At 37.8% G+C, this 27,552-nt stretch overlaps 1 protein-coding gene across 1 annotated transcript; it reads right to left on the bottom strand.

The window, feature by feature from the left end:
• Positions 1-675: 675 nt before the first annotated feature.
• On the bottom strand, positions 676-27,552 carry GLIPR1L2 (GLIPR1 like 2; the record flags this gene model as incomplete). The annotated part of the gene is made up of 6 exons (XM_080935370.1): positions 676-947; positions 1,029-1,055; positions 8,790-8,875; positions 9,897-10,000; positions 12,048-12,299; positions 27,322-27,552. 6 exons carry the CDS (start codon positions 27,550-27,552, stop codon positions 676-678), a joined length of 972 nt encoding a protein of 323 aa, XP_080791496.1.

The raw sequence follows: 27,552 nt of genomic DNA, 5'->3' as shown, positions 1-27,552 counted from the left end.
TATAAGCAATAACTTGAACTCTATTATGTAAATGTAGAGACAGCTGTATTGCTTACTTACAATGAGTGACTTTTTTCATTTTTTGGACTTATTTGACAAATATTACAGAAAGTCTGATGAATTACTGGCTATGAAGTAGAAATTATACATTTATATTCTGACACGAGGAATTAGTATTGAGTAAAATATTTTCCAAGTATACACAAAATGTAAAAACATTTGATGTTTTGATACCACATGGAAATTATAACCATTACCGATAACTATAATAGTAATAATAAAACAAGCTGATATTTATCGAATGCCTATTCTAAACTCAGAGTGGTCCTTACCATCTTATATGGACAATTTAATTCAACTTAAAACTTCAGATACTTTTAAACTCATATAAAAACTCTACACAGAGATAGAAATATGAATTATTTTCTGTTTTAATCAGACACCACAATAAAAGGCAACTTTTTGTTGTTGCTGCTCCTATTATCCGGTCTCTGGGTCTTTAAGAGCTTAATATTTTCTGTACAATTCAAGCCTTGTATTCATGCCATATTTGCTTTCCAATTTAAATTTGTTAAATAAGTATAGAAAAGAAATGAAAAATAATTAATTGAGGCTTGTATATTTTGTTTATAAAGTTCAGCATTCTATTTTTTGATGTTTTGGGATTTTTTTTTCCTATTGGGAATTGGCTTCTATTGGGTTATCCTCTTGCTGGATCTCTTCCTCTCCCTCCTCCATCACTCTTTCATCCTCAGGTTTTAGTCCCCCCTCTGCTGAAAATACCATCGGAGTTTCCCGTAAGACAACTGGAATCTGGGACTGTATTACCAGAACGATGATGACGCATAGTATCAGAGCTGACAATCTCAGGAATAAGGTGAATAAACACACTGGATTACACACGAGTGGGCGGGGCATTTCCCACGGTGGGTACCAGAACTGATAGTCTGTAAAAGAAGAGGCAATTGAGGAAAGCTAGATTCTACATAACACGGTTGATTTGTTTAACAAAAGACAGCAATACGTACATGTAGCTTTGTCACGATCTGCGTTACCTAGAATGAAGAAGAAAGACTATAAATACATTTTTTGATCTCTTTAAGAATTGTTTCCCAATAGCAGTACCACCATTTTTTTTTATGATTGTAGAGTCTAAGGCAGCTGTTCTCAATTAGTGGTTTGTGACCCCTTTGAGGTCACATATCAGATATCCTGCATATCAGATACTTACATTATGACTCACAGCTGCAAAATTAGTTAAAAAGTAGCAACGAAATAATTTTCTTTTTGGTTGGGGGTCACTACAACATGAGGCACTATATTAAAGGATCACAGCATTGGGAAGGCTGAGGACCACTGGTCTAAGGTGTCGAGTTCTTTGATGTCTGCTCCAGCAGAAGTACACACTATTCTTTTAAAGTAGAAGTCAGCGTGGTTGGTGAGGGAAAGGCAGAACTAGGCAGATATGGATTTAAGTGCTGTTGATGTCTCAAATGCTGGGGCACGCACTTCTGTACTCTCGAGGTCCTTTTCACACTGACCATGTAGAGCACCACAGTTCTTCCATCTTTCTCCACATTGTTACTCCAAATTAATATGGATTTACTCATTTCCTCATGCAATTCTTATATTTCATGAAATTCTTATATTTTCATTTCCGAGACTGCAAGGTTAAGTCTCCCACCTGAGTTTCATTGATTTTAATTATTGTTTTCAATGTCATAATTACATTGGAAAGGAGACGAATTCCTTCTCATCTGCTCCCTGGGTGGAGGGGTCAGCCAATCATCTTATTTCCCTTTGATTGAAGACAGATTCTTTTCTCACACAATACACCTGGTTTCAAGTTTCCCCCTGCCTCTGCTTCTCCCAGCCCCTTCCATCTGGACCCATTCCCTTCCTAACCAATCATTCTTGACTTCGACTAAGATAAGTACACATATCTAGGAGTGAAGGGTTAATGTGGGCTTTGTCTGGCATTGATATTATCTTTAAGGTGATATTTACTACTTATTTTTGAGGGCTCTTGGATATGAACTGAACTCCGTTGTACCTTTGATATATTTTAGTATTTTGATACTGGTCCTTTATACTTTATGTGGTGACTTCTGTATTGGAACATCCTTCAAAAAAGAACCCTTGTCTGTATAGTGTGTAGGCTCTCTTCCTGATGCATGTGTATTTATTCTGCCTTAAACAGAAGCAGGAATGTCACAGAGCATTTTTCTTGGCACATTTTTTTTAACTTGGTACCAATTGTTCTTGTTTATTATATTCTTTCATATTTGTTTAATTAAATATTTAAACTAACTTACATTTGTTTATAAATATATTGTTTCTCTACTTTGGAAGGAAAGATTTTAGACAGTGTGTGTGTTTATCTGTGATACCTGTATCCATGCATACAGGTGCGCGGAGGCTGGCGGGTGTTCTGTCTCCTGAGCTACCTGAACACTCTGTCTGTCAGCTTCTAAGTCTTATTTTTGGCCACTAGATAAAAAGTATAGAAAAATACAAATTGACATAATTCTCCCATTAATTACATAAGTTTAATCTTTTATTTTTGATAATTCCATATATGTATACTATTATTATTTATAGTGTACTAATTAAGTATACCACATATTAACCAGGTTTTTTCTTTTTTCTTTATTCTATCTGCATCTATCTATCTTTCTATCAGTCATCTACCATCTATCTATTTACTTATTTTAGTTTTTCAAGACAGGGTTTCTCTGTTTAACAGTTCTAGATGTACTTGATCTCACTTTGTAGAGTGGGTTGGACTCGAATTCACAGAGATCCATCTGTCTCTGCCTCCTGAGTGCTGGGACTAAGGATGCTTCCCCACCCAGCCACTTGCTCCCACCTTTCCCTGCTACCTGCTAGTATCCCTACTTCCCTGGAGCATCAAGTCTCTACAGGATTAGGCACATCCTTTTCCACTGAAGCCAGAAAAGCCACATATATGCCAGGAGCCAAGGACCAGCCCATGAATGTGCTTTGGTTGGTGGCTTAGCCTCTGGGAGATTTAAGGGGGTCTGGATTAGCTGTCCAATGGTTGGTAGTAGTATCAGCATCTGCCTTAGTCACCTGCTCATAGAACCCCCCAGAGGACAGCTGTGCTGGGTTCTCGTCTGCAAGCACAACATGATATCAGTAATAGTGTCAGGGCTTGGCACCTGAACATGGGATGGTTCCCAAATTGAGCCAGTCTCTGAATGGCCTTTCCTTTAGCCCCTGCTCCATTTTTGTTCCTGCATTTCCTTTAGACAGAAGTAATTCTGGGTCAAGAATTTTGAAGATGGGTAGGTGGCCCCATGTCTCAACTGGGACCACGTCTAGCTACTAGAGGTAGTCTCTTTATGTTCCATCTCCCTACTGTTGGGCATTTCTGCTAAAGTCATCCCCACTGGGTCCTGGGAGCCTTTCATATCTCTAGTGTCTGGAAATTTCTAGAGGTTTCCCCTGCCCACCCCCAATTCCCAATGCTACTGTTTTCTATTAATTTTCCTGACCCTGTGGAAATCTCTAGTTCCCCCCCCCCATACCTAATTCTGCCTCACTTTTTCTTCCCCCTTCCCCTCTCCCACCTAGGCCTCTTCCTTACTCTGCCTCTGGTGATTATTTGTTCCCCCTTCTAAGTGGGATTGAAGTATCCACACTTGGGCCTTCCTTCTTGTTAAACTTCATATGGTCTGTGTGTTGTATCATGGGTATTCTGAACTTTTTGGCTAATATCCATGTCAGTATGTACTTGTTATGTTTGTTCCTTTGGGTTTGGGTTACCTTATTCAGGATGATATTTTCTAGTTCCATCCATTTGCCTGTAAAATTCATTATGTTCTCATCTTTAATAGATGAGTAGTCTTCCATTGTGTAAATGAACCACATTTTCTGTATCCATTCTTCATCTGAGGGACATCTGGGTTCTTTCCAGCTTCTGGCTATTACAAATAAGGCAGCTTGTGTCCTTGTGGTAAGGTAGAACATCTACATGCCCAGGAGTGGTATAGTTGGGTCTTCAGGTAGAACTATTTCCACTTTTCTGAGGAACTACCAGATTGATTTCCAAAGTGAATGTATCAGCTTGCAATCCCACATGCATAAAGAAGTGTTCCTCTTTCTCTACATCTTCCCCAGCATGTGCTGTTGCTTGGGTTTTTGGTCTTAGTCATTCTGGTTGTTATAAGGTGGAATATCAAGGTCATTTGATTTACATTTCCCTGGTGTCTATTGATGCTGAACATTTCTTTAAGTGCTTCTCAGTCATTTGAGATTTCTCAGTTGAGAATTCTCTGGTTAGCTCTGTACCCCATTTTAAAAACTGGGTTGTTTGGTTTTTCTGGAATCTAACTTCTTGAGTTTTTTAATATATTTAGGATATTAGTTTTGTGAGGTCCCATTTGTCAATTACTGATGTTAGACCCTGAGCTGGGTCTCTGAGTGATCAGGCTTGTACTTTGGTGGTGGATCTGAAAAGCATTCTAAAGACAGAAACTGAACTTCAGAATGAAAGCCCACAGAAGAAACCAGCTTGGAAATTCTGACCTGGACCTAATCGGGGCATGCTTCCACAAGAGCCAAAGACTAAGAAAAATCCCAATTCCAGGCCTAAGAAGTTCTCTTATGAGTTCTTGTTCTGTGGATTCCAAGAGACTTCAAAAATATTATAGACTATTTTTTTTTTAGTTTTACTAATTCAGTTCTTTTTTAAAATTATTTATTTATTTGATGTATGTGAGTACACTGTAGCTGTCAGACACACCAGCAGAGAGAGAAAATCAGATTTCATTGCATATGGTTGTGAGCTACCATATAGTTTTTGTTAATTGAACTCAGGACCTCTGGAAGAGCAGTCAGTGCTCTTTTTTCTTTCTTTCTTATTTTATTTTATTTTTTTAACAATGAGCAAAAAGTACATGTAATACAGGGTACAACCCGGAATTTGTCAATGTGTTCTTGGTGTGTAAGGATTGAGCATGACTTTTTTTTTTGTTTTGTTTTGTTTTCTTTTTTTTCTTGAACTTCACACAGTCTGTGAGTTGTTTCTGGGGCAGTCCGAGCCTCTGGGGTTAGCATCCCACTATCAGTGACTGCATATTATGTCTGTTCTTTTGTGACTGGGTATTCTCACTCAGATGATATTCTCTAGATGCAGCCATTTTCTTAAGAATTTGGTTAAGTCATTGTTTCTGGTGGCTGAGTAGTATTCCATTGTGTAAATGTACCACAATTTTTGTATCCATTCATCTACTGAAGGACATCTGGGTTCTTTCCAGCTTCTGGTTATTATAAATAGAGCTGCTATGAACATTGTGGTGCATGTATCTTTGTTGTATATTAAAGTGTCTCTGGGGTATATGCCCAGAAGTGGAATAACTGGGTCTTCAGGTAGTACTATGTCCAATTTTCTGAGGTATCGCCAGACTGATTTCCAGAGTGGTTGTATCAGTTTACAACCCCACCAACAATGGAGAAGTGTTCCTCTTTCTCCACAACCTTGCCAGCATCTGCTGTCATCTGAGTTTTAGATCTTGGCCAATCTGACTGGTGTGAGGTGGAATCTCAGGGTTGTTTTGATTTGCATTTCCCTAATGGCTAAGGATGTCGAGCACTTCCTTAGATGTTTCTCAGCCATTCAATATTCCTCAATTTAGAATGTTTTGTTTAGCTCTGTACCCCATTTTTAATAGGGTTGTTTGATTCTCTGGTGTCTAGCTTTTTGAGTTCTTTGTATACCTTAAATATTAGGCTTCTATCTGATGTGGAGTTGGTAAAGATCTTTTCCCATTCTGTTGGCTGCCGTTTTGTTTTCTTGACAATGTCCTGAGCCTTACAGAAACTTTGCAATCTCATTAAGTCCCATTTGTTAATCTTTGACCTTAGAGCTTGAGCCATTGTTCAGAAAATTTTCTCCTGTGCCTATGTGTTCTAAGGTTTTCCCTACTTTCTCATCTAATAGTTTCAGTGTATCTGGTTTATTTGGAGATCTTTGATCCACTTACACTTGAGCTTTGTACAAGGAGATAAGAAGGGTCTATTTTCATTCTTTTGCTAATGTACCATAAGAGAGCTCACTAACAAACTAAGGGTGACAGAATAGTCTTTACACTGGAAGGTGACTAACAGAAATGATCCAAAATCTCTAAAGAGGAAAAGAAAAGAGAGAGACAAAAAAGGAATACATCGAGAGCATCAAGGAACCAACTGGGAAATAGCAACACCTCCTCTGTGTATGTCACACAAAATTCTAGGAGGAGACCTAGTGAGGTGGTGTGAAAAAATACCAGAAAGGAAGGAAAATGGCTTAAGACTTTCTGTGTCTGAAAAACATAAATTAGAGGTTCAAGCAGTTGATTATCCAGTTCACAGAATAAACTAAAAGCAACCCTCATTCCAAACATCACAATCAAACTGCTGGGACTAGATCAAAAAACTACCTTATAAAAAAAACCACAAATAACTAACTGGATTTCTTATCAGAAACCATTGAGGCCAGAAGGAGGCATTGCTGTAATTTTGAAGTGGTAAAATGAATAGACTACTCCAGAATTCTGTGTCACCCAGCAGTTAAAATAGTCTTTTAGGAATGAAGAAGAAGAAATAGAGACATCTACATCAGGAGGAACTCTAAATTGAATTCTAAAAGAATTGACTGCTAGTAGGTCCGTTGTGAAAGCGCTACTGAGATAAATTCCTCACGTAAGAAATAAATGATACCAGAAGAAAGACAGAAGATGAGGAACGAAGAGCCAAGAAGATGCAGACATAACTGATGAGCGGTATAGACACAATACATTCTGTATGTGGGTTATCAGCTCTTCAGTTCTTTGAAATAGAGTCAAGTACATGTCAGTGATGTTATTCTCAAATCTCAAGGTTTTTGTGGAATAACGTAAGCCAACTGTGGGATGTGGGGGAGAGTAAGGTGATCTCTATATTCCAACTGAAGAATGTGAACAGCATGAAAGTTTAAGCGTCCATGCAGTTATTACCGAAAGAGCTGCTGAAACTCTTAATACAGAGAAGTATCGGTCATTGTAAATGAACTGAACCGACTGCAAAAAAAGTTTTTAAAAATTCCAAAGAAAAGCATATGTAAAGAAAATAGAAAAAAATAAGACTTAAGCATAAACATCCGAGTCACCTTTTTCCTTATGGGTGGTCTGAGCATATTATATGTTAGCAGACAACTTGCATCTTGATTCAGGAAAAATGAAGGCTTGCAAGGGTAAGGCACATTCAACAGAAAGTGCTACACTGCCAACTAGTGGTTTTAGGGCAGTTTTTTTTTTATTAACTTTTTTTTTTTTTTTTTTGATGTGCACAAAAGAGAAATATACTCTGACCTTATTGCTCATGGTATTTACTAAGTGTTTATATCCCAGCTGTACTTATAGCTTTGGATTATAAATTCTTATATCTGGAGAAAGTAAAAGAAAAATTAAACATGACATACTTTCTACATTTTTTCCCCTTTGAGTATTTTAGGGAATATCTCCCCATTGACAGAAGACATTTAGGAAAGGCAAATAAGTAAGTTTCTGGAGATGGCCACTGTTTTGCATGCCTGTGACGGGTGAGCTCTGGAGAGCCGCAGCCCCAGAGGCTTCATCCCAGGATTGCTTCTTGCTGCCGATATGTCTTTCCTGCCGCTGTTACAGAGACTAATGGTTCTGGAGCATTACCCCACCCTACTGAGCAAATGTCCTGCAGAACAACATGAAGATGACCTTTCATGAATTAATGCTGTTTAGATGAATCAATTATGTTATAGCACTCCTGATTTGATTCAAATAATTTTAGAAAGTTTAAGGAGATGGTTTTAGTTGTTTTGCCAGAAAGATGTAATAAAGTTAGAGTCAAGAATAGAATGTGCCCCCCTCCCCAGGATAGTAAGTAAAGTCAGCACAATAAGAAATACAACGAGCTTCCATAAATTGCACTAAGAAGAGAAAACAGACTTAGAACAGATTTTTGATCAGGGACAAAAACATGCAAAGTTAGGCCCAAGGTTGAGGCCACAGTATATATTGTGAGAATGAGGCCACGTGAAACAGTTGCTTTGAACTTATAATGACCTTACAGAATGACTCACGGATTTGAACTTAGTATCAACATCCTTCTGCAACTCCCTTCTTGTGTAAAGTTTTGTCTATGAGGTAATTTTTCAAAAACAAAAACAGACAAACAAACAAACAAAAAAACCCAAAACCCTCTGTCTAAGAAGGCATAAAAGGGCAGAGAAAAGAAAGAAAGTGTGGCTGCTGGAGCTCGTCCCCATTCACCAAGTGTATATGTGTGGCTTCTGGGGCTCTGTGCTACCCACCAAATGTATATATCTATATATGTCTGTCTGTCCATGTGTATGTACACTTAGAAGTTTAAGAAGTTTACAGATTCTTGCTGGGCCTTCGTGCCGGATAACTAAGTTTTGTTCCATCCATAGGGCTGACCCCACAAATCACCTGCTCCTGTCAGGCCCCCACCTACCCCTGCTGGTTGCCATCCGCATGGCTCCAATTGCCAGCTCCCTTTCACTGCCTGCCTCCGTGAACCCTGAGATGTCAAATCTTGCTTTTGACGCCCCAGGGACTAAACAATTCTTAAATGTGTTACTTTACTATTTTTTTTCTTTTTGGAAACAGGAACAGGAACAGGTGACGCTGACTTGTTGGTACAGTGAGAACATCAGAGTTGGGGTCAACATTAACAGCACAATAATATGAGTGTCAACGGCTCTGTTCCTCCCTGTCTTACATCTTATGGATTTATTTTTATCTTACTGCATAGGAAGTCTGTGCATTTGTCTTGAGCACCACACCGAGAACAAAACTGCCCTGCCTGATAAGGCCTCCTTGTCAGTGATCCTCTAGAAAAAAAAGAAAAGCAGGAAGTAAGAAAAGAGTCAGGTGTTATGTTACAGAATGTTAATTAAATTTATGTTAATTGTGTCATTAATTTATGTTAATTAAACAATGTTGTCTCTACGTTCTGCTATTTTAAGATGGAAAATTTTTTAAGTTAGAAATATTCATTTATATTCTTTATCTAGGGGAAAACAATCAGTAAACAATGAGATTTATCTCTCTACAATTCTTCTCTCCTCTCTGGTTTCTTTCCTCTTTCCCCTTTTAGGTTTAGTCCCAAAGAATATTCTTTGATCCAAGTCTTTGTTTCTATTTAAGATGTTGGTTAGAGTGTTTCCTATTTGGAAAGTATAACACTTTTAAGAATAGAACTTTACAACTTTAGGACTTTCAAAGAGAGTGGTTCAGAGGTGCAGGCTATTGGGGGCAAGAGTCATTTGACATAAGTGGCAGGTGCTCAGGTTTAAAGAAAATAGTCACATAATGAGTAAGTAGAAAGAACCCAAGCTTCCTGTGGTTACTTTGACTCAAAGACTTTCAAAGTGCCAGTCGGTGCTGATATTAATGGATCATCCTATGACTTATAGTAGTCCAAACAACCACCTGTGGTCAGTGCAGTGTACTTCATGCTACAAGGCATGCCTAAAACAATTCTTACTCCACAAACTTCAACCTAGCTTGAGCTTTAAAACTTTTATTAGTGATATGAGAATATAGTATTTTGGAAAATAATGGAAACCCAACAGCAGCTCCTTTAGTTATTGTAACTAGTTAATGCTAAGCTTCCTTCTTGTAGGTGGAAACCACTAAAGAGTTTGTTCAGTACAGCCAATTTGCTCAAGGTATGACTTACTTCATATGAAATTTAGAATAGTTCATCGTGAAATCTTTTTTTAATATGTTTAAAGGTTTTGTAGTTAGTAAAAACTTCAAAAACATATTGCAGATTAGGAAAACTTAAAGTTAATATATTCTTATTTTATTTTTATCTCATTTAACTTTTATTCCCTTATGACCACTCACCCTGGTGCATAATTGCAGATGAAAAGTGCTGTATATGTAATAGCTCCAGTCCTTGTACACCGAGTAACAGCGCAGCCAACTTTGTAGGAGTCATCCCACATGAGCTGAAACAGACATGTCAAAGAAAACGGAAAGTTTATTTAGAAGTACTTATGTTATAAATACTATATTCCACTCACACAGAAGCTTCAAATTGAAAATCTATCAAAATTGTTTCTAGGCACAGGTAAGACACTTGTGGATTCAGGGGACATTTCTAGAACTGTATTAATGTAAGTACTGTCGTAGTTTCATATTATGGGGAAAAGCTGAAGATCACAGGATAGGCTCTAAGCCAGTGAAGTCGTATCTCATAAGATGGATTGCCGGTACCTGATTAGATTGGAAAGTTTTAGGTCTTTGGCACGAGGAAGGAAAATTAGAGATGAAGGGTTTTGTAAAAGTGGAAGTTTCTAGTAGAAGGTAGGAAAAGGAACAATGGGGGCCTCAGGCAGGAGCAAGTGCGAGGCGAATGTGATCAAGAGCATCTCGGCTCTCTTTCCTTCTGTAGAGAGGTGACTCACAAACTGAACCCAAGTTCGAATGTCACGTTAGACACGACCGAGATCCAGCTGCACACCACCTCAGAGGACAGCTTCAGGATGTAAAGGGAAAACATTAAAAAAATTAAGTTAAAAAAAAAGAAAGAAAAGACCAAGAAGAGATTTGCTCCCTATACCCAAACAAATAAAACAACAACAAAACAAAAAGAAAACAAACAAAAGCAAAAACCCACCCTGAATTAGAGGGGTTAAGGAGGAAAAAAAAAAAAAAAAAAAAAAAAAAAAAAAAAGACCAGAATAATGACAGGCATTCCAGAACCTCTCTGTTAGTAACCTTTCAAGTAATGAAAAGAAATTCTTCTTTTGGCTCATGACATCTGGGGAAGGGGAGTGTTTCTGTCTCCTACTCAATTCTTTACAATCGTTAGTTGTCTTAAAATTTTCATTCTTAAAGAAATAACAGGGCTATATTAAAGAACAGAGACAAAAGTCTGGCCAGGTGATGGTGGCACACACCTTTAATCCCACTACAGAGGGAGGCAGATCTTTGTGAGTTTGAAGCCAGCCTTGTTTACAGAGTTCCAGGACAGCCAGGGACACACCCAGAAAGAAACCCTGTCTCAAACAAATGAGCAAAAACCAAACAAAAATACCCCCAAAGCAACAGTGACAAGATGGAGGGTGAACCACTTGTCTAGTTAGGCCACGGGACCCCTCCTACCACTGCAAACAATAACAAGATAAGATAACAAAATGTAAGAGTCCAAGCAACGTCTAGCAGGTCCAATATCGGGAACAAGAATGTCTTGGTGGCCAGAATGACAGGGCAGGAAAGAGCATCAATACTGGAGGGGATGAGGACACAGGAAGGACTCCAGCCTTCCTATCCAAAGGTAGAAGGATAAACTGATTAAAAAAAAGAACTGATCAAGAAGTCTTTGAAAAATCCATTTGCTGGAAAATGAAGAGTAGAATTAAAAACCATGAAGAAATTTCAGAATTACGTTTTACATGAGATGTAAAGCAGCTTGGAGAATCGTGTTATGTTTTAAATAAATTCAACTTTATCCCAGATGTCTTTGATTTCTGACATAAATATTCACTGAAGTTAGTAGGGTCGTATTGTTTTGAGACTGGGTGGGTAGAAAGGCAAGGTCCCTGTTCTTGGTAGAGTTTGAGCTCTTTAAGGTCTTGTGTGGAATAGTAATGGAGACCATGGGAAATGAATAGTAGATGAGAATTCCTGGAGGGTGAGGTGAGACCTCGAGTCGTGAAAATAACACTAGAAGTTGGCCAGTTAGCCATGTCTGCCGTCTGATCTACGGAATCGGGGTGCAAGCTGCTTTCTTTAAAAGTCTTCCTTGCATCCACCCATCTCTACTGTGAGCTGGTTTCTGAACCCCCTTGGTCTTGTATGCAGACAATAGCTATCTCTTGTATGATTCACATAATGGATGGAGTGGTGGGCATTTAAAGATGGAGACAGGATTAAAATTTTTATCGTGTCGAGGGAGCAATTTTATCACTTGAGCTTGTAAATTTGAAACAGAAAAGTAGGTGAAGCACTTGGGAAACCTACTGATTTAACAACACTACCCGCACCAGATACCTGAACGTAATGAGAACAGTCCTTATCCTCCAGGCAAGTGTCGTTTAAGTAATTGTAGTTCTTCTTTTCTTCATGCCAACTTCTGATAGCTTTGCTTGCAGTAAAGTCCTTTTCAGGACCAACCCACATGTTCTCACCAATGCTAGTAAATACCGGATGAGACTCATAGACATCATCTAGATGAGTATTATGCTGAAACACACACTTTTTACCCCATGCTCTAGCAGTACGCGATAAAGCTACGTCCCAGGTCTGAAAAAGAAACACACACAAAAGCAGAGAAAACAAAATAATTAAAAATAATGTTGTCTTAATGCTCTAATTTATTTATTTTTTGGCATTTACTCCCTTAGGGAGAACTAGATCAACTTTATATTATGTGGTTGGTTTTTTTTTTTTTTTTTTCCTTCTGGAGCAGTATTTGTAAGGGGGAAAAAGTGTTTTCTGGTCACCAATAAGAAGATGACTGCTTTCTTCCTGAAGTTTTTAAATATGTCTGTAATTGAAACAGTCAAATGAAAGATTAAACTAATCGTTCTAATGCCTTTCATATACCTTTTCAGGATTATTATATAATAAGCTTACATATAGTTTGATCAGCATATACCTTCTTAGTATTTTGTCTTTTGTGCCCAGTAAGTTAAAATATCCATCTAATAGCTATTTATTGAGCATTCATTATATATAAAATATTATTTTCAGATATAAAAGTAGAAGTCAGGATACAGTTGGTCCTCACATTTTCAGCACTGCGGAAGTAGAGACAAGAGGATTGTGAAGACCTGCTGCCAACCCAGCTGAGAAAACAACACTAGATTAGGGAGATACCTAGTCCTAAAAGAGAGAATCAGAGAGGACACTGGACACCTTCCTCTGGCCTCTGCATGGGCATGCACCTCTGGGATTACACACACATACGCAAGCACACATAGTCATATGCACACATACATACACAAACCTTACAAATAGGCACACATGTGAACAAGCATCAAGCACCCACACATATGCATGTATACACACATAAGCATCACATACACATGCACACACTTGTACACATACACTCACAGACACATTCTAGTTTGTGTTCAGCCATTTTGACATTTGAATTTATTTATAAGACATTTATAAGAGGGCCTGCACTCTGAACTGACTCTGTGCCTCAGCTCTCTGTACCCAGATTCTTCAGGGAGAGAGCTGGTCTCCCAGAAATGCTGACATACCTGAAAGCAGAGGTAAGACCACCACTTCTTCTCCGAAGGACCCACCAAGACCCCTCAAGACACAGGAATAAAGGAGCAGTCTGGGACAGGATCCTTCCTGTTTCTGTCTGTGCCCTGAGCTGACCTTGTACCACAGTTCTTTAACCCAGATCCCCCTGGAAGAGATCTGGTCTTCCAGTAGTGCTGACACACCTGAGAGCATAGATGAGACCACCATTTCTGCTCACATTTCTGGCCCAAGAGGAATCCTAATGGAACCCTCAGAACATAAGAACTGAGAAGCAGTCTGAGACAGGATCCCTCCGGGTTCTGTCTGTGCTCGGAGCTCACCCTGTGCCACAGATATCTGTACCCAGATACCAGTGGGAAGGAGATGGTCTCCCAATAGTGCTGACACACAGGATTAGAGGAGGGTCAAGCCACCTTTACAGACAAGACCTGCTAACACCAGAGATAAGCAGATTCTGATTTAAAATCACAGTTCATGGTGATATTAGAGGACTTTAAGAAGAACACAAATGACTCCCTTAAAGAAGTACAGGACAACACCGGTAAACAGGTAGAAGCCTTTAAAGAGGAAATGCAAAAAACACAAAAATCTCTTAGAGAATTACAGGAAAACACATCCAAACAGATGAAGGAATTGGAAAGAAAAAAAAAACCCATCTAGGATCTAAAAATGGAAATACAAACTAGAAAGAAATTACAAAGGGTGACAACCCTGGAGATAGAAAACCTAGGAAAGAAATCAGGAGTCATAGATGCAAGCATCACCAACAGAATATTAGACATGGAAGAAAGACTCTCAGGGGAAGAAGATACCATAGAAAACATTGACACAACAGTTAAAGGAAATGCAAAATTCAAAAAGTTTCTAACCCAAAACATCCAGGAAATCCAGGACAAAATGAGAAGATCAAACATAAAGATAGTAGGTATAAAAGAGAGCAAAGATTACTAAATTAAAGAAGCAGTAAAGACACAGATGACATGACCATAAACATACAAGAAGCCTATAGAACTCCAAATAGTTTGGACCAGAAAAGAAATCTCTTCCATTACAAAACAGTCAAAACACCAAATGCACAAAACAAAGAAAGAATATTAAAAGCAGTAAAGGGAAAAGGTCAAGTAACATATAAATGCAGACCTATCAGAATCACACCAGACTTCTCAACAGAGACTATGAAAGCTAAAAGATCCTGGACAGATGTTATACAGACCCTAAGAGAACACAAATGCCAGTGCAGGCAACTATATCCAAGAAACTCTCAATTAATATAGATGAAGAAACTAAGATATTACATGACAAAAACAAATTTACACAATATCTGTCAGTAAAGCCCTCCAAAGAATAAGAGATAGAAAACTCCAACACAAGGAGAGAAACTACATCCTAGAAAAAACAAGATAGTAATCTTTCAACTAACCTGAAAGAAGATAGCCACACAAACATAATTCCACATCTAACAACAAAAATAACAGGATACAACAATCATTGGTCCCTAATATCTCTCAACACTAATAAACTCAGTTGCCCAATAAAGAGTCATAGACTAACAGACTGGATACATAAGAAGGGCCCCGCATTCTGCTGCATACAGAAAACACACTTCAGTGACAAAGACAGATACCACATTAGAGTAAACAGCTGGAAATTTTTTCCCAAGAAATTGGTCCCAAAAAACAAGCTGGAGTAGCCATTCCAATACTGAATAAAATTGACTTTCAACCAAAAGCTATCCAAAAAATAATGAAGGACTTCATATTCATCAAAGAAAAATTCCACCAAGATGAACTCTCAATTCTGAATATCTATGCTCAAAAAGCAAGGACACCTACATTTATGAAAGAAACCTTACTAAAGTTCAAGCATACATTGCATCTCACATTATAATAGTGGGGGACTTCAACACTCCACTCTCATCAACAGACAGATCATGAAAACAGAAACTAAACAGAGAAACTAATGGAAGTTATGAAACAAATGAATTGAACTGATATCTATAGAATATTTCATCCTAAAGCAAAAGAATATACCTTCTTCTCAGCACCTCACTGTACCTTCTCCAAAACTGACCACATAATTAGTCACAAAACAGGCCTCAACAGACACAGGAAAGATTGAAATAATCCCATGCATTTTATCAGATACCACAGACTAAGACTAATCGTTAATAACAACAAACACAACAGAAAGCCTACACACATATGGAAGCTGAACAATGTTCTATACAATGATAACTTGGTCAAAGAAGAAATAAAGAAAGAAATTAAGAACGTTTTAGAATTTAATGAAAATGAAGGAACAGCATACCCAAACTTATGAGACACAATGAAAGCAGTGGTAAAGGGAAAACTCATAGCGCCGAGTGCCTGCAAAAATAAAGCAGAGAGAGCACACATTAGCAGCTTGACAGCATACTTGAAAGCTCTAGAACAAAAAGAAGCAAATGTACCCAAGAGGAGCAGAACAGGAAATAATCAAACTCAGGGCTGAAATCAACCAAGTAGAAACAAAAAGAATTATATAAAGAATAAACAAAACTAGGATTGAGAAAATCAACAAGATAGATAAACACTTAGCTAGACTAACCAGAAAGCACAGAGATAGTATCCAAATTAACAAAATCAGAAATGAAAGGGGAGACATAATAATAGAAGCTGAGGGCATTAAAAATAAATCATCAGATCCTACTACAAAAGCCTATACTCAACAAAACTGGAAAATATGGAGAAAAATGGAAAGTTTTCTAGACAGATACAAGATACCAAAGTTAAATCAGGATCAGATAAACCATCTAAACAGTCCCATAACCCCTAAAGAAATAGAAGCAGTCATCAAAAGTCTCCCAACCAAAAGAAGCCCAGGACCGGATGGGTTTAGTGCAGAATTCTATCAGACCTTCAAAGAAGACTTGATACCAATACTCTTCAAACCATTCCACAAAATAGAAACAGAAGGAACACTACCCAATGTCTTCTATGAAGCCATAATTATGCTTATACTTAAACAATACAAAGACCCAACAAAGAAGGAAACCTTAGATTAATTTCCCTTATGAATATTGATGCAAAAAATACTCAATAAAATTCTGGCAAACTGAATCCAAGAACACATCAAAACAATCATCCATCATGATTAAGTAGGCTTTATCCCAGGTTGCAGGAATTATTCAATATTCAGACATCTACCAATGTAATATACTATATAAACAAACTCAAATAATAAAACCCCACATTATCTTTTAGTTAGATGCTGAGAAAGCATTTCACAAAAATTTAACACCCCTTCATGTTAAAAGTCTTGGAAAGGTCAAGAATTCAAGGCCCATACCTAAACATAGTAAAAGCAAATACAGCAAACCAGTAGCCAACATCAAACTAAATGTAGAGAAACTTGAAGCAATCCCATTAAAATCAGGGAGTAGACAAGGCTGCCCACTTTCTCCCTACCTATTCAATATAGCAATTGAAGACCTACCCAGAGCAATTAGATAACAAAAGGAGGTCAAAGGAATACAAATTGGAAAGGAAGACGTCAAAATATCACTATTCACAGATGATAGGATAATATACTTAAGTGACCCCAAAAATTCCACCAGAGAAGTCCTACAGCTGATAAACAACTTCAGCAAAGTGGCTGGATATAAAATAACTCAAATAAATCAGTAGTCTTCCTCCACCCAAAGGATAAACAGGTTGAGAAAGAAATTAGGAAAATGACACCTTTCACACTAGTCACAAGCAATATAAAATACCTTGGTGTGACTCTAACCAAGCAAGTGAAGAATCTGTATGACAAGAACTTCAAGTATTTGAAGAAAGAAATTGAAGATCTCAAAAGATGGAAAGATGCTCATGGATTAGCTGGATTAATATAGTAAAAATAGCCATCTTGCTAAAACCAATCTACAGATTTAAACAATCCCTATCAAAATTGCAACTCAATTCTTCATAGAATTGGAAAGGGCAATTTGAAAATTCATTTGGAATAACAAAAAAACCTAGGATAATGAAAACTATTCTAAATAATAAAAGAAATTCTGGGGAATCACATCCCTGATCTCAGACTTTATTACAGAGCAATCATGATAAAAACTGTATGTTATTGGTACAGAGACAGGCAAGTAGATCAATGGAATAGAAGTGAAGACCCAGAAATCAGTCCACACACTTATGGTCATTTGATCTTTGACAAAGGAGCTAAAACCACCCAGTGGAAAAAAAAAGACAGCATTTTCAACAAATGGTGCTGGTTCAACTAGCAATCAGAATTTGGAAGAATGCAAATCTAACTAACCATTCTTAGATCTTGTCCTGTACAAAGCTCAAGTTCAAGTAGATCAAAGGCCTCCACATAAAACCAGATACACTCAAATGAATAGAAGAGAAAGTGAGGAAGAGCCTTGAACACAGGGGCACTGAGAAAATTTCCTGATAACCAATGGCTTATCCTCTATGATCAAGAATCAACAAATGGGACCTAATTAAATTACATAGTTTCTGTAAGGCTAAGGATACTGTCAAGAGGACAAAACGGTAACCAACAGATTGAGAAAGATTTTTTTTTTTTTTACCAATCCTAAATCTGATAGAGGGCTAATATCCAATATATACAAAGAACACAAGATGTTAGACTCTAGAGAATCAAATAACCCTATTAAAATGGAGGGACAAAACTAAACAAAGAATTCTCAATGAAGAATATCGAATGGCTGAGAAGCACTTAAAGAAATGTTCAACATCCTTAGTCATTAGGGAAATGCAAATCAGAACATCTCTGATATTCCATCTCACACTAGTCAGAATGGCTAAGATCATAAACTCAGGTAATAGCAGGTGCTGGCAAAGATGTGGAGAAAGAGAAACACTCCTCCATTTTGGTGTTATTGCAAGCTGGTACAACCACTCTGGAAATCTGTCTGGTGGTTCCTCTGAAAATTGGTCATAAGTAAGCTAGATCTGAGGACCCAGATATGCCATTTCTGTGTATATACCCAATAAATGATCCAACATATAACAAGGACACATACTTCACTATGTTCAGAGCAGACTTATTTATAATAGACAGAAGCTGTAATGAACCCAGGTGTTCTTCAATAGATGAATAGACAGAAAATGTTGTAGTTTTACACAACAGAGTACTACTCACCTATTAAAAACAATGACTTCATTAAATTAGGCAAATGGATGGAACTACAAAATATCATTCTTAGTGAGGTAACCCAATCACAAAAATACAGCCATGATATGTACTCACTGATTAGTGGATATTAGCCAAAACATTTGGAATTCGAAAGATACAATCCACAGACCACATGAAGCTCAAGAAGTTGGAAGATCAAAGTTTGTATGCTTCAGTCCTTCTTAGATGTGAGAAAAAAAATATTCACAGGACAAAATACAGAGAAGTTTGGAGCAGAGACTGAAGGAAAGGCCAACCAGAGACTCCTCCACCTGGTGATCTAGCCTATATACAGCTACCTAACCCGGACAATATTCTGGATGCCAAGAAGTTTATGCTGACAAGTCCTGAGAGTCCAAAGCAGGACAAATACTGAGTCGGATGCTCATAGCCCATCACTGAAATGAGAAAGGTCTCCCCAATGAAGGATTAAAGAATGAATTGAAGGAGCTCAATGGGTTTGTAGCCCCATAAGAACAACAATACCAACCAACCAGAGCTCCCAGGGACTAAACCACCATCCAAAGGGTACAAACTGACAGACCCATGGCTCAAGCTGCATATGTAGCAGAGGATGGCCTTATCGAGCATGAATGGATGGAGAAGTCCTTGGTTCTGCCAAGGCTCGATGCCCCAGTATAGGGAAATATCAGGGAGGTGAGTTGGGAAGGGGCTGGGTGAATGAACACCCTCTTAGGAGCAAGGGGAGGGGCATTGGGATAAGGGCTATAAAAGAGAACCTGGGAAAGGGGATAACATTTGAAATGTAAATTAATAAATCCAATAAAATATTTAAAAAATGAAAGTCATTTAACATAACAAATAAAAGCAAAGCAAAATGAAAGGGAAAGATATTTATATGATATAAAATTTAAATTGTAAGATTTAAGTCATTTATAAGTTATAAATGATATAACTATATAAAATTTATATAGTTATATCAATAAGTATATTGAATCACACTTTAACTTATGGTGGCACCTGAAATCCTTCTCACATAAGCTTTCAGACAACTTTCTATTTTCATTACTGTTACATCTTAAAATTCCATTCTTATCCATAGTAATCAGTCTTTCTACTTTAGGACAAAATTCTTATTTACCTTTTGTGCAAAGCGTAGGAATTTATGAGGATGAGAGTTAGTGTCCCACACCACATATCCTTCATGCTTTTTATGTCTTTTGTAAGTCTGTCTATTACGAGCATTCCTTACTCTACAGAGCACCCAAGCTGACAGTCGTGGATGGATAGTTTGAAATTGTTTTTAGGAAGACATGTTAAACATTAAAAAAACCCCAACAACCTGCAGACATCCTTTCAAGTTCTTTCCTAGTTACCACTCACAATTACAGTATGTGCATGTCATGTATCAAAACATTCACAAACAAAAATACCATAAAAAGTTAAAATGTGTATGCTTCACTTAATATACATGAATGATATATAGCAGGAAATCACTTTCATTATATCTTCTTTTGTCTTTGTTCTGAATTGGAATTTATTATCTTTATAACCAAAATTATATAGTAAATGAAATAAACATTTTGGGCGAATAAACCTAAGTAGAAGAGGAATCTATGCTGTGCTATACTTAATGCTGATGTGGCAGACTAGGGACTGAACTACCACTTTATGAGTATATCTGCAAAAGACAAGGCTACTTTGAGGAGGTAGATGAAACTCTTCCTTATCTGGGCCTAAGAATGCATACATGTGTACAAATGGGAGAGGCTGGGAACTATAGAGGGCTTTATACAGCATAGCCAGATACATTCTGATTTTCCCCTAAGTCAGTCACTAGCCCACTAACCCACTTCCATTGGGGGGGGGGAATCTATTTCTAATCATGTATCCCTGGTGTACATCTTTCCCCACCCTTAGCTCCCTCACTGTTTCTTGTAGCCCCAGGAATAAATTAAAAGGCATGACACCTTTTTTCTATCTTCCCTCCTGGCAACTGAGAGATTTTCAGCCGGTCTGTAACTGTTATTTTTCCTTTCAAATACTAATAAAACTCTCTTTAAGTTCTCTGGTTTTAAATCTCTTAATTAATGTGATGAAAAGCTAAAACTAATGACTTGGAGGTCATCATACTTTTTATTAAAGCCATATTAAATCAGCTTAATTTGCCAAAGTACCACAGAAGCCAACTGCACCTCAAATAATCATCTGGATCAATTTTTGAATTTGTAAGAGTTTTAGAAATATTTAATCTATGTAAGTGCTTATTTAGATTTTAGTTAATTTTAATAGGACTTCTTTAAAATATTTGATAAATTTATTTAGTTATGCCATCCTGAGTTAAGAAAGTAACACACTATTCCACTTCTGGGCATATACCCCAGAGACACTTTAATACACAACAAAGATATATGCACCACAATGTTCATAGCAGCTCTATTTATAATAGCCAGAAGCTGGAAAGAACCCAGATGTCCTTCAGAAGATGAATGGATACAAAAATTGTGATACATTTACACAATGGAATACTACTCAGCCACCAGAAACAATGACTTAACCAAATTCTTAAGAAAATGGCTGCATCTAGAGAATATCATCCTGAGTGAGATAACCCAGTCACAAAAGAACAGACATAATATGCAGTCACTGATATTGGGATGCTAACCCCAGAGGCTTGCACTCCCCCAGAAACAACTCACAGACTGTATGAAGTCCAGGAAATAAAGAAAACAATATATATATATATATATATATATATATATATATATATATATATATATATATATATATATATATATATATATATATTTACAAAACAAGAAGACTTTGACAATTTCCATGTTGCGTTTGGTTTTGCATGTACTTTATGCTCATTGTAACTATTAGGTTTTCAATGCATACTGTCAAGCCCTTGAAAAAATCAAGTACTGACTAAAAAATATATTCACATAGTTTTATGTAAAAATTATTTTAATATCTGAAAAAACAGTACTGACAAAAATGTATAATTTTAAGCAAAATATGTTTAAAATCTGTACATTTATCTTTGTTTTGCAAAATAAAGTCGTTAAAAAAAAAGAAAGTAACACACACACACACACACACATACACACAGAAACATGTATAGAGAAAAAACTTAGGAAGGTAATAAAAGAGTAAGTTTGGGGATAATGGTCATATCCAGAGGCCATAAGTTAAACAACAGAGAGACCTACCCCAGATATTGAACACCACATTGAGCTGTTGATCCAGGGGTCCCAGACCTCCCACCAAACATTCCAGTCTATTGCTAGTTCTTTTCGTGACTCACCAGACCTTGATGGTAAGATCCTATTGCTGAATACACCACACACTTTCATTCATCACATATGAATGAAAGTAGTAATGACCTAGACACTTCTTCCTTGATGGCTAACTTTTACAGTGCCTCAAGGTGCACTATAGGCTGCAGGGTTTAGAGAAGCCATCAATGCCCTTACCTAGTTGTGAACTCTGTAAACTACAGTAATGTCCAGCTGGACAGCATGTGCCCACCGGTGTAATAATGGCATGAATATGGGGGATAACCAATTCATGTCTGGCACTGTAAACTTGGCTATTCTAGATTGCTTTATATTGTTGTGATAAAGACCATGTACCAAACCAACCTAAGCAAAGAAAGAGCTTATTTCATCTCACATCTTAAAGGTCAGGGGAGGAACTCAAGGCAGGAAACAGCAGAAAGAACTGAAGTAGAGACCATGGAAGACTTCTGCTTGCTGGCTTGATCCCCATGGCCTGCTCAGTTTGCTTTCTTATACGACTTGGGACCACTTGCACAGAAGTGGCACATCCTATATCAGTCACTAATCAAGAAAATGCTCCAGACACTTGCCTATAGGTAAAGGCATTTTCTCAGTTGAGGTTCACCTTCCTAAATCGTGGAGAGCATTTTGGCACTACTGGACAGTTGGCGGCAGACATTTTTTACTTCACCAGGACAATCAGAAACTAGTCAAGGCAGAAATCAGACTCTGGCCCTATACCCAGGAAACTGGCCCAGATTAAGTACATTTGTATTTTAAGCTTGGGGCAGAACACTTAAAATTTTAGCTTAGGGCAGGACATTTACACTTGTAGCTCAAAGCACATTCAGCCGATGTAGGTGTGATGGTCTCTTTGTCTCTTGGGACCCCCTCTAGTCCCTGATCTCTACCACGTGGCCTCTTGGATTTTTAATTATTGACTTGCTTGTTCTCTGACTCAGAACTGTGGTCATCTTTCTGCATGCCATTAAAGTGGTTTAAAAGAGGACTGAATAAAAAAGGCTTTGCTTCAGCCTCAGAACTGGCCGAAGTCATGTTACAATTTTGATTGTCTCTTTTTTTCTTTCAGTCCTCGCTCCTGCGAACCTGTTGATTGACTGAGCTGGTCTTGGGCAGGTGTTACTACAATGTGGACCCAGTACATGGGATTCAGTGAAGGACATTGCGGCGGGGGGGGGGGGGGGGGGGGGCTGGGGTGGCGGGGGAGTGGAAAGGAAAGTTTGGGCTAGCGGTGAATAATCCTTGTAAAAAGATACAAGGTAATGGTAGAGGTAATGGTAAAAATGTCTTTTGTGTATGTGTTTATAGGTATGCTAAAAATTTAGAGAAATGAAGATAATTCTCACAGGTGGTTTCCTGCCCTGGGGAGCCTGTTGTTTGACCAAGCTGGTCTCGGACCCTAAATGATTTGATAAGTTGACAGAAAACTAACCAACACACTGCCCCAGAACCAGTGGGAAAGTCAGAGGCTCTATCACTATTAGTTTGCTAGAACATATCACACTGACTTCAAAATTATTATCACAGACCCAGAGACTTACCTTTCATCACTGCAATAAGGAGTGATCGGCAGTTAATACAGAGACGCATAGCTGGCCAAAGCACAGAGTGAAAAGCACTGTTGCTCAGTAGTAAATATATCAGTGTCACACCTACTCACTCCCAAGGCTCAGGAACGTCACTAAAGAGTGTACACAAAGATTCTAAGGCCAGAGAGGGGGAAAGATTGCTGTGAATAATGTTTTCTAGTCATGATAAGATCTTTTTAGTTACGAAATTATAGCAGCTGGGGTTGCTAGCACAAGCCCTGTTCAAAATGAGTCCAGTCAGAGAAAGGAGAGATTCATGAGGCAAACAGAGAAACAGCAGGACCAAGGGGCCTCAAACTTCAGTACATTTCTGAATCATCTGTATGACTTTATTTTAAAATACAGATTAGACTACTGGATTCCAAACATGGATTTGGGATTCAGGAGGATCAAGGGAGGGCCTGAAAACTTATTTCTAACAAGCTCACTGGCAGTTCCAATGTTGTGAGTTTAGGGACTATATTTTAGGAATCTGTTAGGTTAATGAATAGAAGAAATGTCAAAATCAATCAAGGAAGCCAGTGTTGGGGCAGATGGGGAAAAGCCAGAAGTATCTTTGGGGCTCGCTAGCTGCCAGCATGGCATTATAAACTGAGTTCAATAAGAGATACTGTCTCAAAAGAATGAGGTTGAGAGTATCAGAGGAAGATGCTGGATGACCTGCTCTGGTCTATTTACACATGAATAAAATACACACACATGCACACATGTATACACATGCATATAACATATGAAGATTATCTTGGATACAGAAATCTGGAATTTACTATTCATACCCTGACTGAGTAAACTATTAAAGGATGTATTTTAAGTGCAGAGAATCTTAGAAAGAATTTGAGTAAAACAGGAGGGCACAAAATTAGCAGAAATAATTACACACATTTGTATACATTCACAATGAACAGAAAAATTAGGCAAATAATTTTACCACCACGGAAAGTTGTTGAAGAAAATCAAAGAAGACACTAATTAAAAGGCTGATGTTGATGGCCAGGGGCTGAGAGACTTAATAAGATGCCTCACTACACCAAAATATTCTGTAAAGTAGTGTGACCCCCGCCGAAAGCAATTCAGACACTTAAGGGACTGACTAGAATTATAAGAATAATAAGGTCCTGAAAGAAAACAAACTCAGAGGGCTTGGAAGACTGAAAGAGCTTAGAAATAAATTCCTGTATACACAAAAAAGTTGTTGCTACACAGGCTGCCAAGACCATTTAATTGACAAAGGCCAATACTTTAAAACATGTCTCAGAAAATCTGCACATCCATACAAAAAAGAATAAGACCCTTATCTTATACCATATCAAAAATATAATCACAAATCGATCAAAGTCCTAATTTTAAGACCTAAAAATGTAGAAGACAAACTTCATAAACTGGATTTGGCCATGGTTTCTCTAATACAGTATCAAAAGCATGTCCATGAAGGAAAAGGAGGAAACTTCATTAAGGTTTTAAGACCTTTTAGAAGTGTTTATTTTTACATGTATGAGTATTTTGCATGCATGTGCCATGTATGGACAACCTGTATGCCTGATACTTCAAGAAGACACAAGAGGGTGCTATAGCTCCTTGGAACTCGAGTTACAGAAGTTTGCGAGCAACAAGTGCTCTTAATCATTGAGCCATCTTTCGAAGCCCAAGTGTAAGACGTTTCCTATTGACAGACAACTCACACAGTGAAAGAAGGCATCTGTAGACACTCTCTGCTCTCTCACACCCACCTCTCCACTCTCCTGCCTGCTCTGTTAACTCTTTAAGTACGAATCTACCCTCTCATCTCCCTTCTTACTTTCTCCTCTTCCTCTTTCTTGGTGGGGGGGGGGGGGCAGAAAGGAAAGCACTGGAAAGGGGCAAAGGAAGAGAAGAAGAAAGAAAATACTGAGACAAACCTTACACTCACACCATACTTTAATTCAAAAAGAAAACAAGTAAATGCAGGGTAGAGCCTTAAGTTAAGCCTAAAATGTATCCTTTTTAAAATTTAAGTTATATGACATGAGCTCACAGGTCTGATGTTTTCTATTCTTTTTTAAAAATTGAAGTATCTTATGTGTTTCAAAGATCACAAAGCTTACAAAGGCTGTGCCAGAAACCACTGTGTTTACTCATTTTTTAAGAGGAAGGATCATTCAAATTTGGTGGAACAATTAGTAGAAAATACAAGATGCTGGCTGGAAATGAATATCTTCAGTAAGTGAGTGCTACGGTCTGGAGCACCCTCCCCCCAAGAATAGCTGTAGCCCTTTGGTTCCATGCCGGCCAGCCACTGACACACAGAATCGACTTGGCTCAGAGTAAGGACATGCTAGCCACATACCTTGTTTTGTTCTATCTGTTTTGAATGTCCTATATGAGGTTTGCTAATCTTAAGAAATTCCACAAAGCTTTATGTAGTATCCATCGAATCAAAGGTCAATATGAACTGTTAGATCTAAAATATCTTGAGTCAGGGCTGACCACTGCATAGCACTGCCTGCACCTGCGTATGAGCTCACTGTGATGTTTTTTCCTTTATAAGCAGACAGAAAAAGATACCTATTCTCATAGTTCAGATAATTCTAAGTGATGTCCCTGGTCTGACCAGTATTAGGGTGTGTATTCAATAAACTATTCTTGCATAAGATCAATGTTTGTATGGTTTGTGTGGTGATCCCTGAAACCCAACAGTGAGGAAGGATTGACCACACAAGACAGTGAAAGTGAACAAGAAACAGATGGCCAACTGAAGCAGCATTTCAAAAAGTAGCATCAAGCCCCAGGAGATGGCTCTGTTGTTGAAGGTGCACTTGAATTACATCCTGGAGTCCACAGGGTAGGACAGAATTGACTGTGAAAGTTATCTATCCTCTGATATCCACATGCCTGTCATGGCTTGCACTTGTGCCTGAGCGTATGTGCATAAATACACTGTAATAAAATACAATTTTAAATAGTATTTTAAAAAATTAGCATTAAAACCAAATCTCATCCTATAATTAATTCATCAAATGATTGAAAATACCCAAACCAGTGAAGATATAAAAAACACAACACTAGCATATTCCTGGTGTTTGCTGAACCTGCCACTGTCTTTGATAATAGTAACTGCTATAGTTAATCTTTTTAAAACATAATACTTTAAAAGTCTTCAGAACTCTTTGTGAAGGAATGAATCCTCAAAAAAAAAAAAAAAAAAAAAAAAAAAAAAAAGAAGACATATCTAAGGATAGCAGTCTTATGTAGTTTATAATGTGAATTAGAACTGCTTAACAGACTAACTAGGAAAGGGTTACTTACTTGCTAGATTTTTGCAGTCATTTTTTTTTAATGGAAATCATGAAATATCATCCAATTAATGACTTTTGGAACAGTTTAGGAATCACATCTCCTCCCAAGGCCAGATATATCTCATGTTTCATTTCTCTGACCATAAATTAAAAGTCCTGCTGTTCTTGGCTTTAGAAACTATAGATTATATAAAATCTCCCAGACTTAATGGCTTCTGATCCTGGAAATACTCAACTAGCTACCTAATTAGACCTTGGGAGCAAAATTCAGTGCAGGGATAAAAACAAAGAAAACTTTGGAAAACTGGAAGGAAAGAAAAGGAAGAAGCAAACAAACATTAATCAAGTTTTTGTTTGTTTTGGCAGAATCAGTGGAAAATTTACAATGGAAAAAATTCAAAATAAGATCTGACCTTACATTCGAATTATCCTGATACTCTCGCTTTCTACTAATTCACATTCGAGGATCATTGATAAGATTGTATTGATTCTTGATATTTGAAAAACAGCTGCATTAAAACACAATTTCTAAATTGGTGTGCCTTAAAATTTGCACTCCTGGGGAGTACTCCAACTTCTTCCACAATTGGTCATAGGTAAAACAATGGAACTGATTATGTATTAGAGACGCAATGGTTATATTTTTAAACTGTATCTTTTTTTTTAACTCAAATGAGAGTGTCTCTGAGTTTCCCCATCCTTTGGAGCAGAGGCCTGGGAAACAGCTTTCTGGCCTCACCATGAAGCGCAGGTTAGCCCCTGAGGGGAAGACGGTGCCTCGGAGCTCATTATGGAGACCCACATATTCATTAATAAAGTCTACATCCTCTTCATGTGGAAGTTTGGCGTTCAAACCTGAGCCCAACAGTAGAAGCCACAGCTCACACAGCCACAGCTTCAGGACACCTCTTAACCTTATGGAACTCGACTGAGGACGACACACCACAGACAAAGGCAGAGAGGCCTTCAT

Source organism: Micromys minutus (genome assembly GCF_963924665.1).
Source record: "Micromys minutus genome assembly, chromosome: 22".
Lineage (NCBI taxonomy): Eukaryota > Metazoa > Chordata > Mammalia > Rodentia > Muridae > Micromys > Micromys minutus.
Note: the sequence above shows the minus strand (reverse complement) of the source record. Positions and strands in the feature narration are given on the sequence as shown.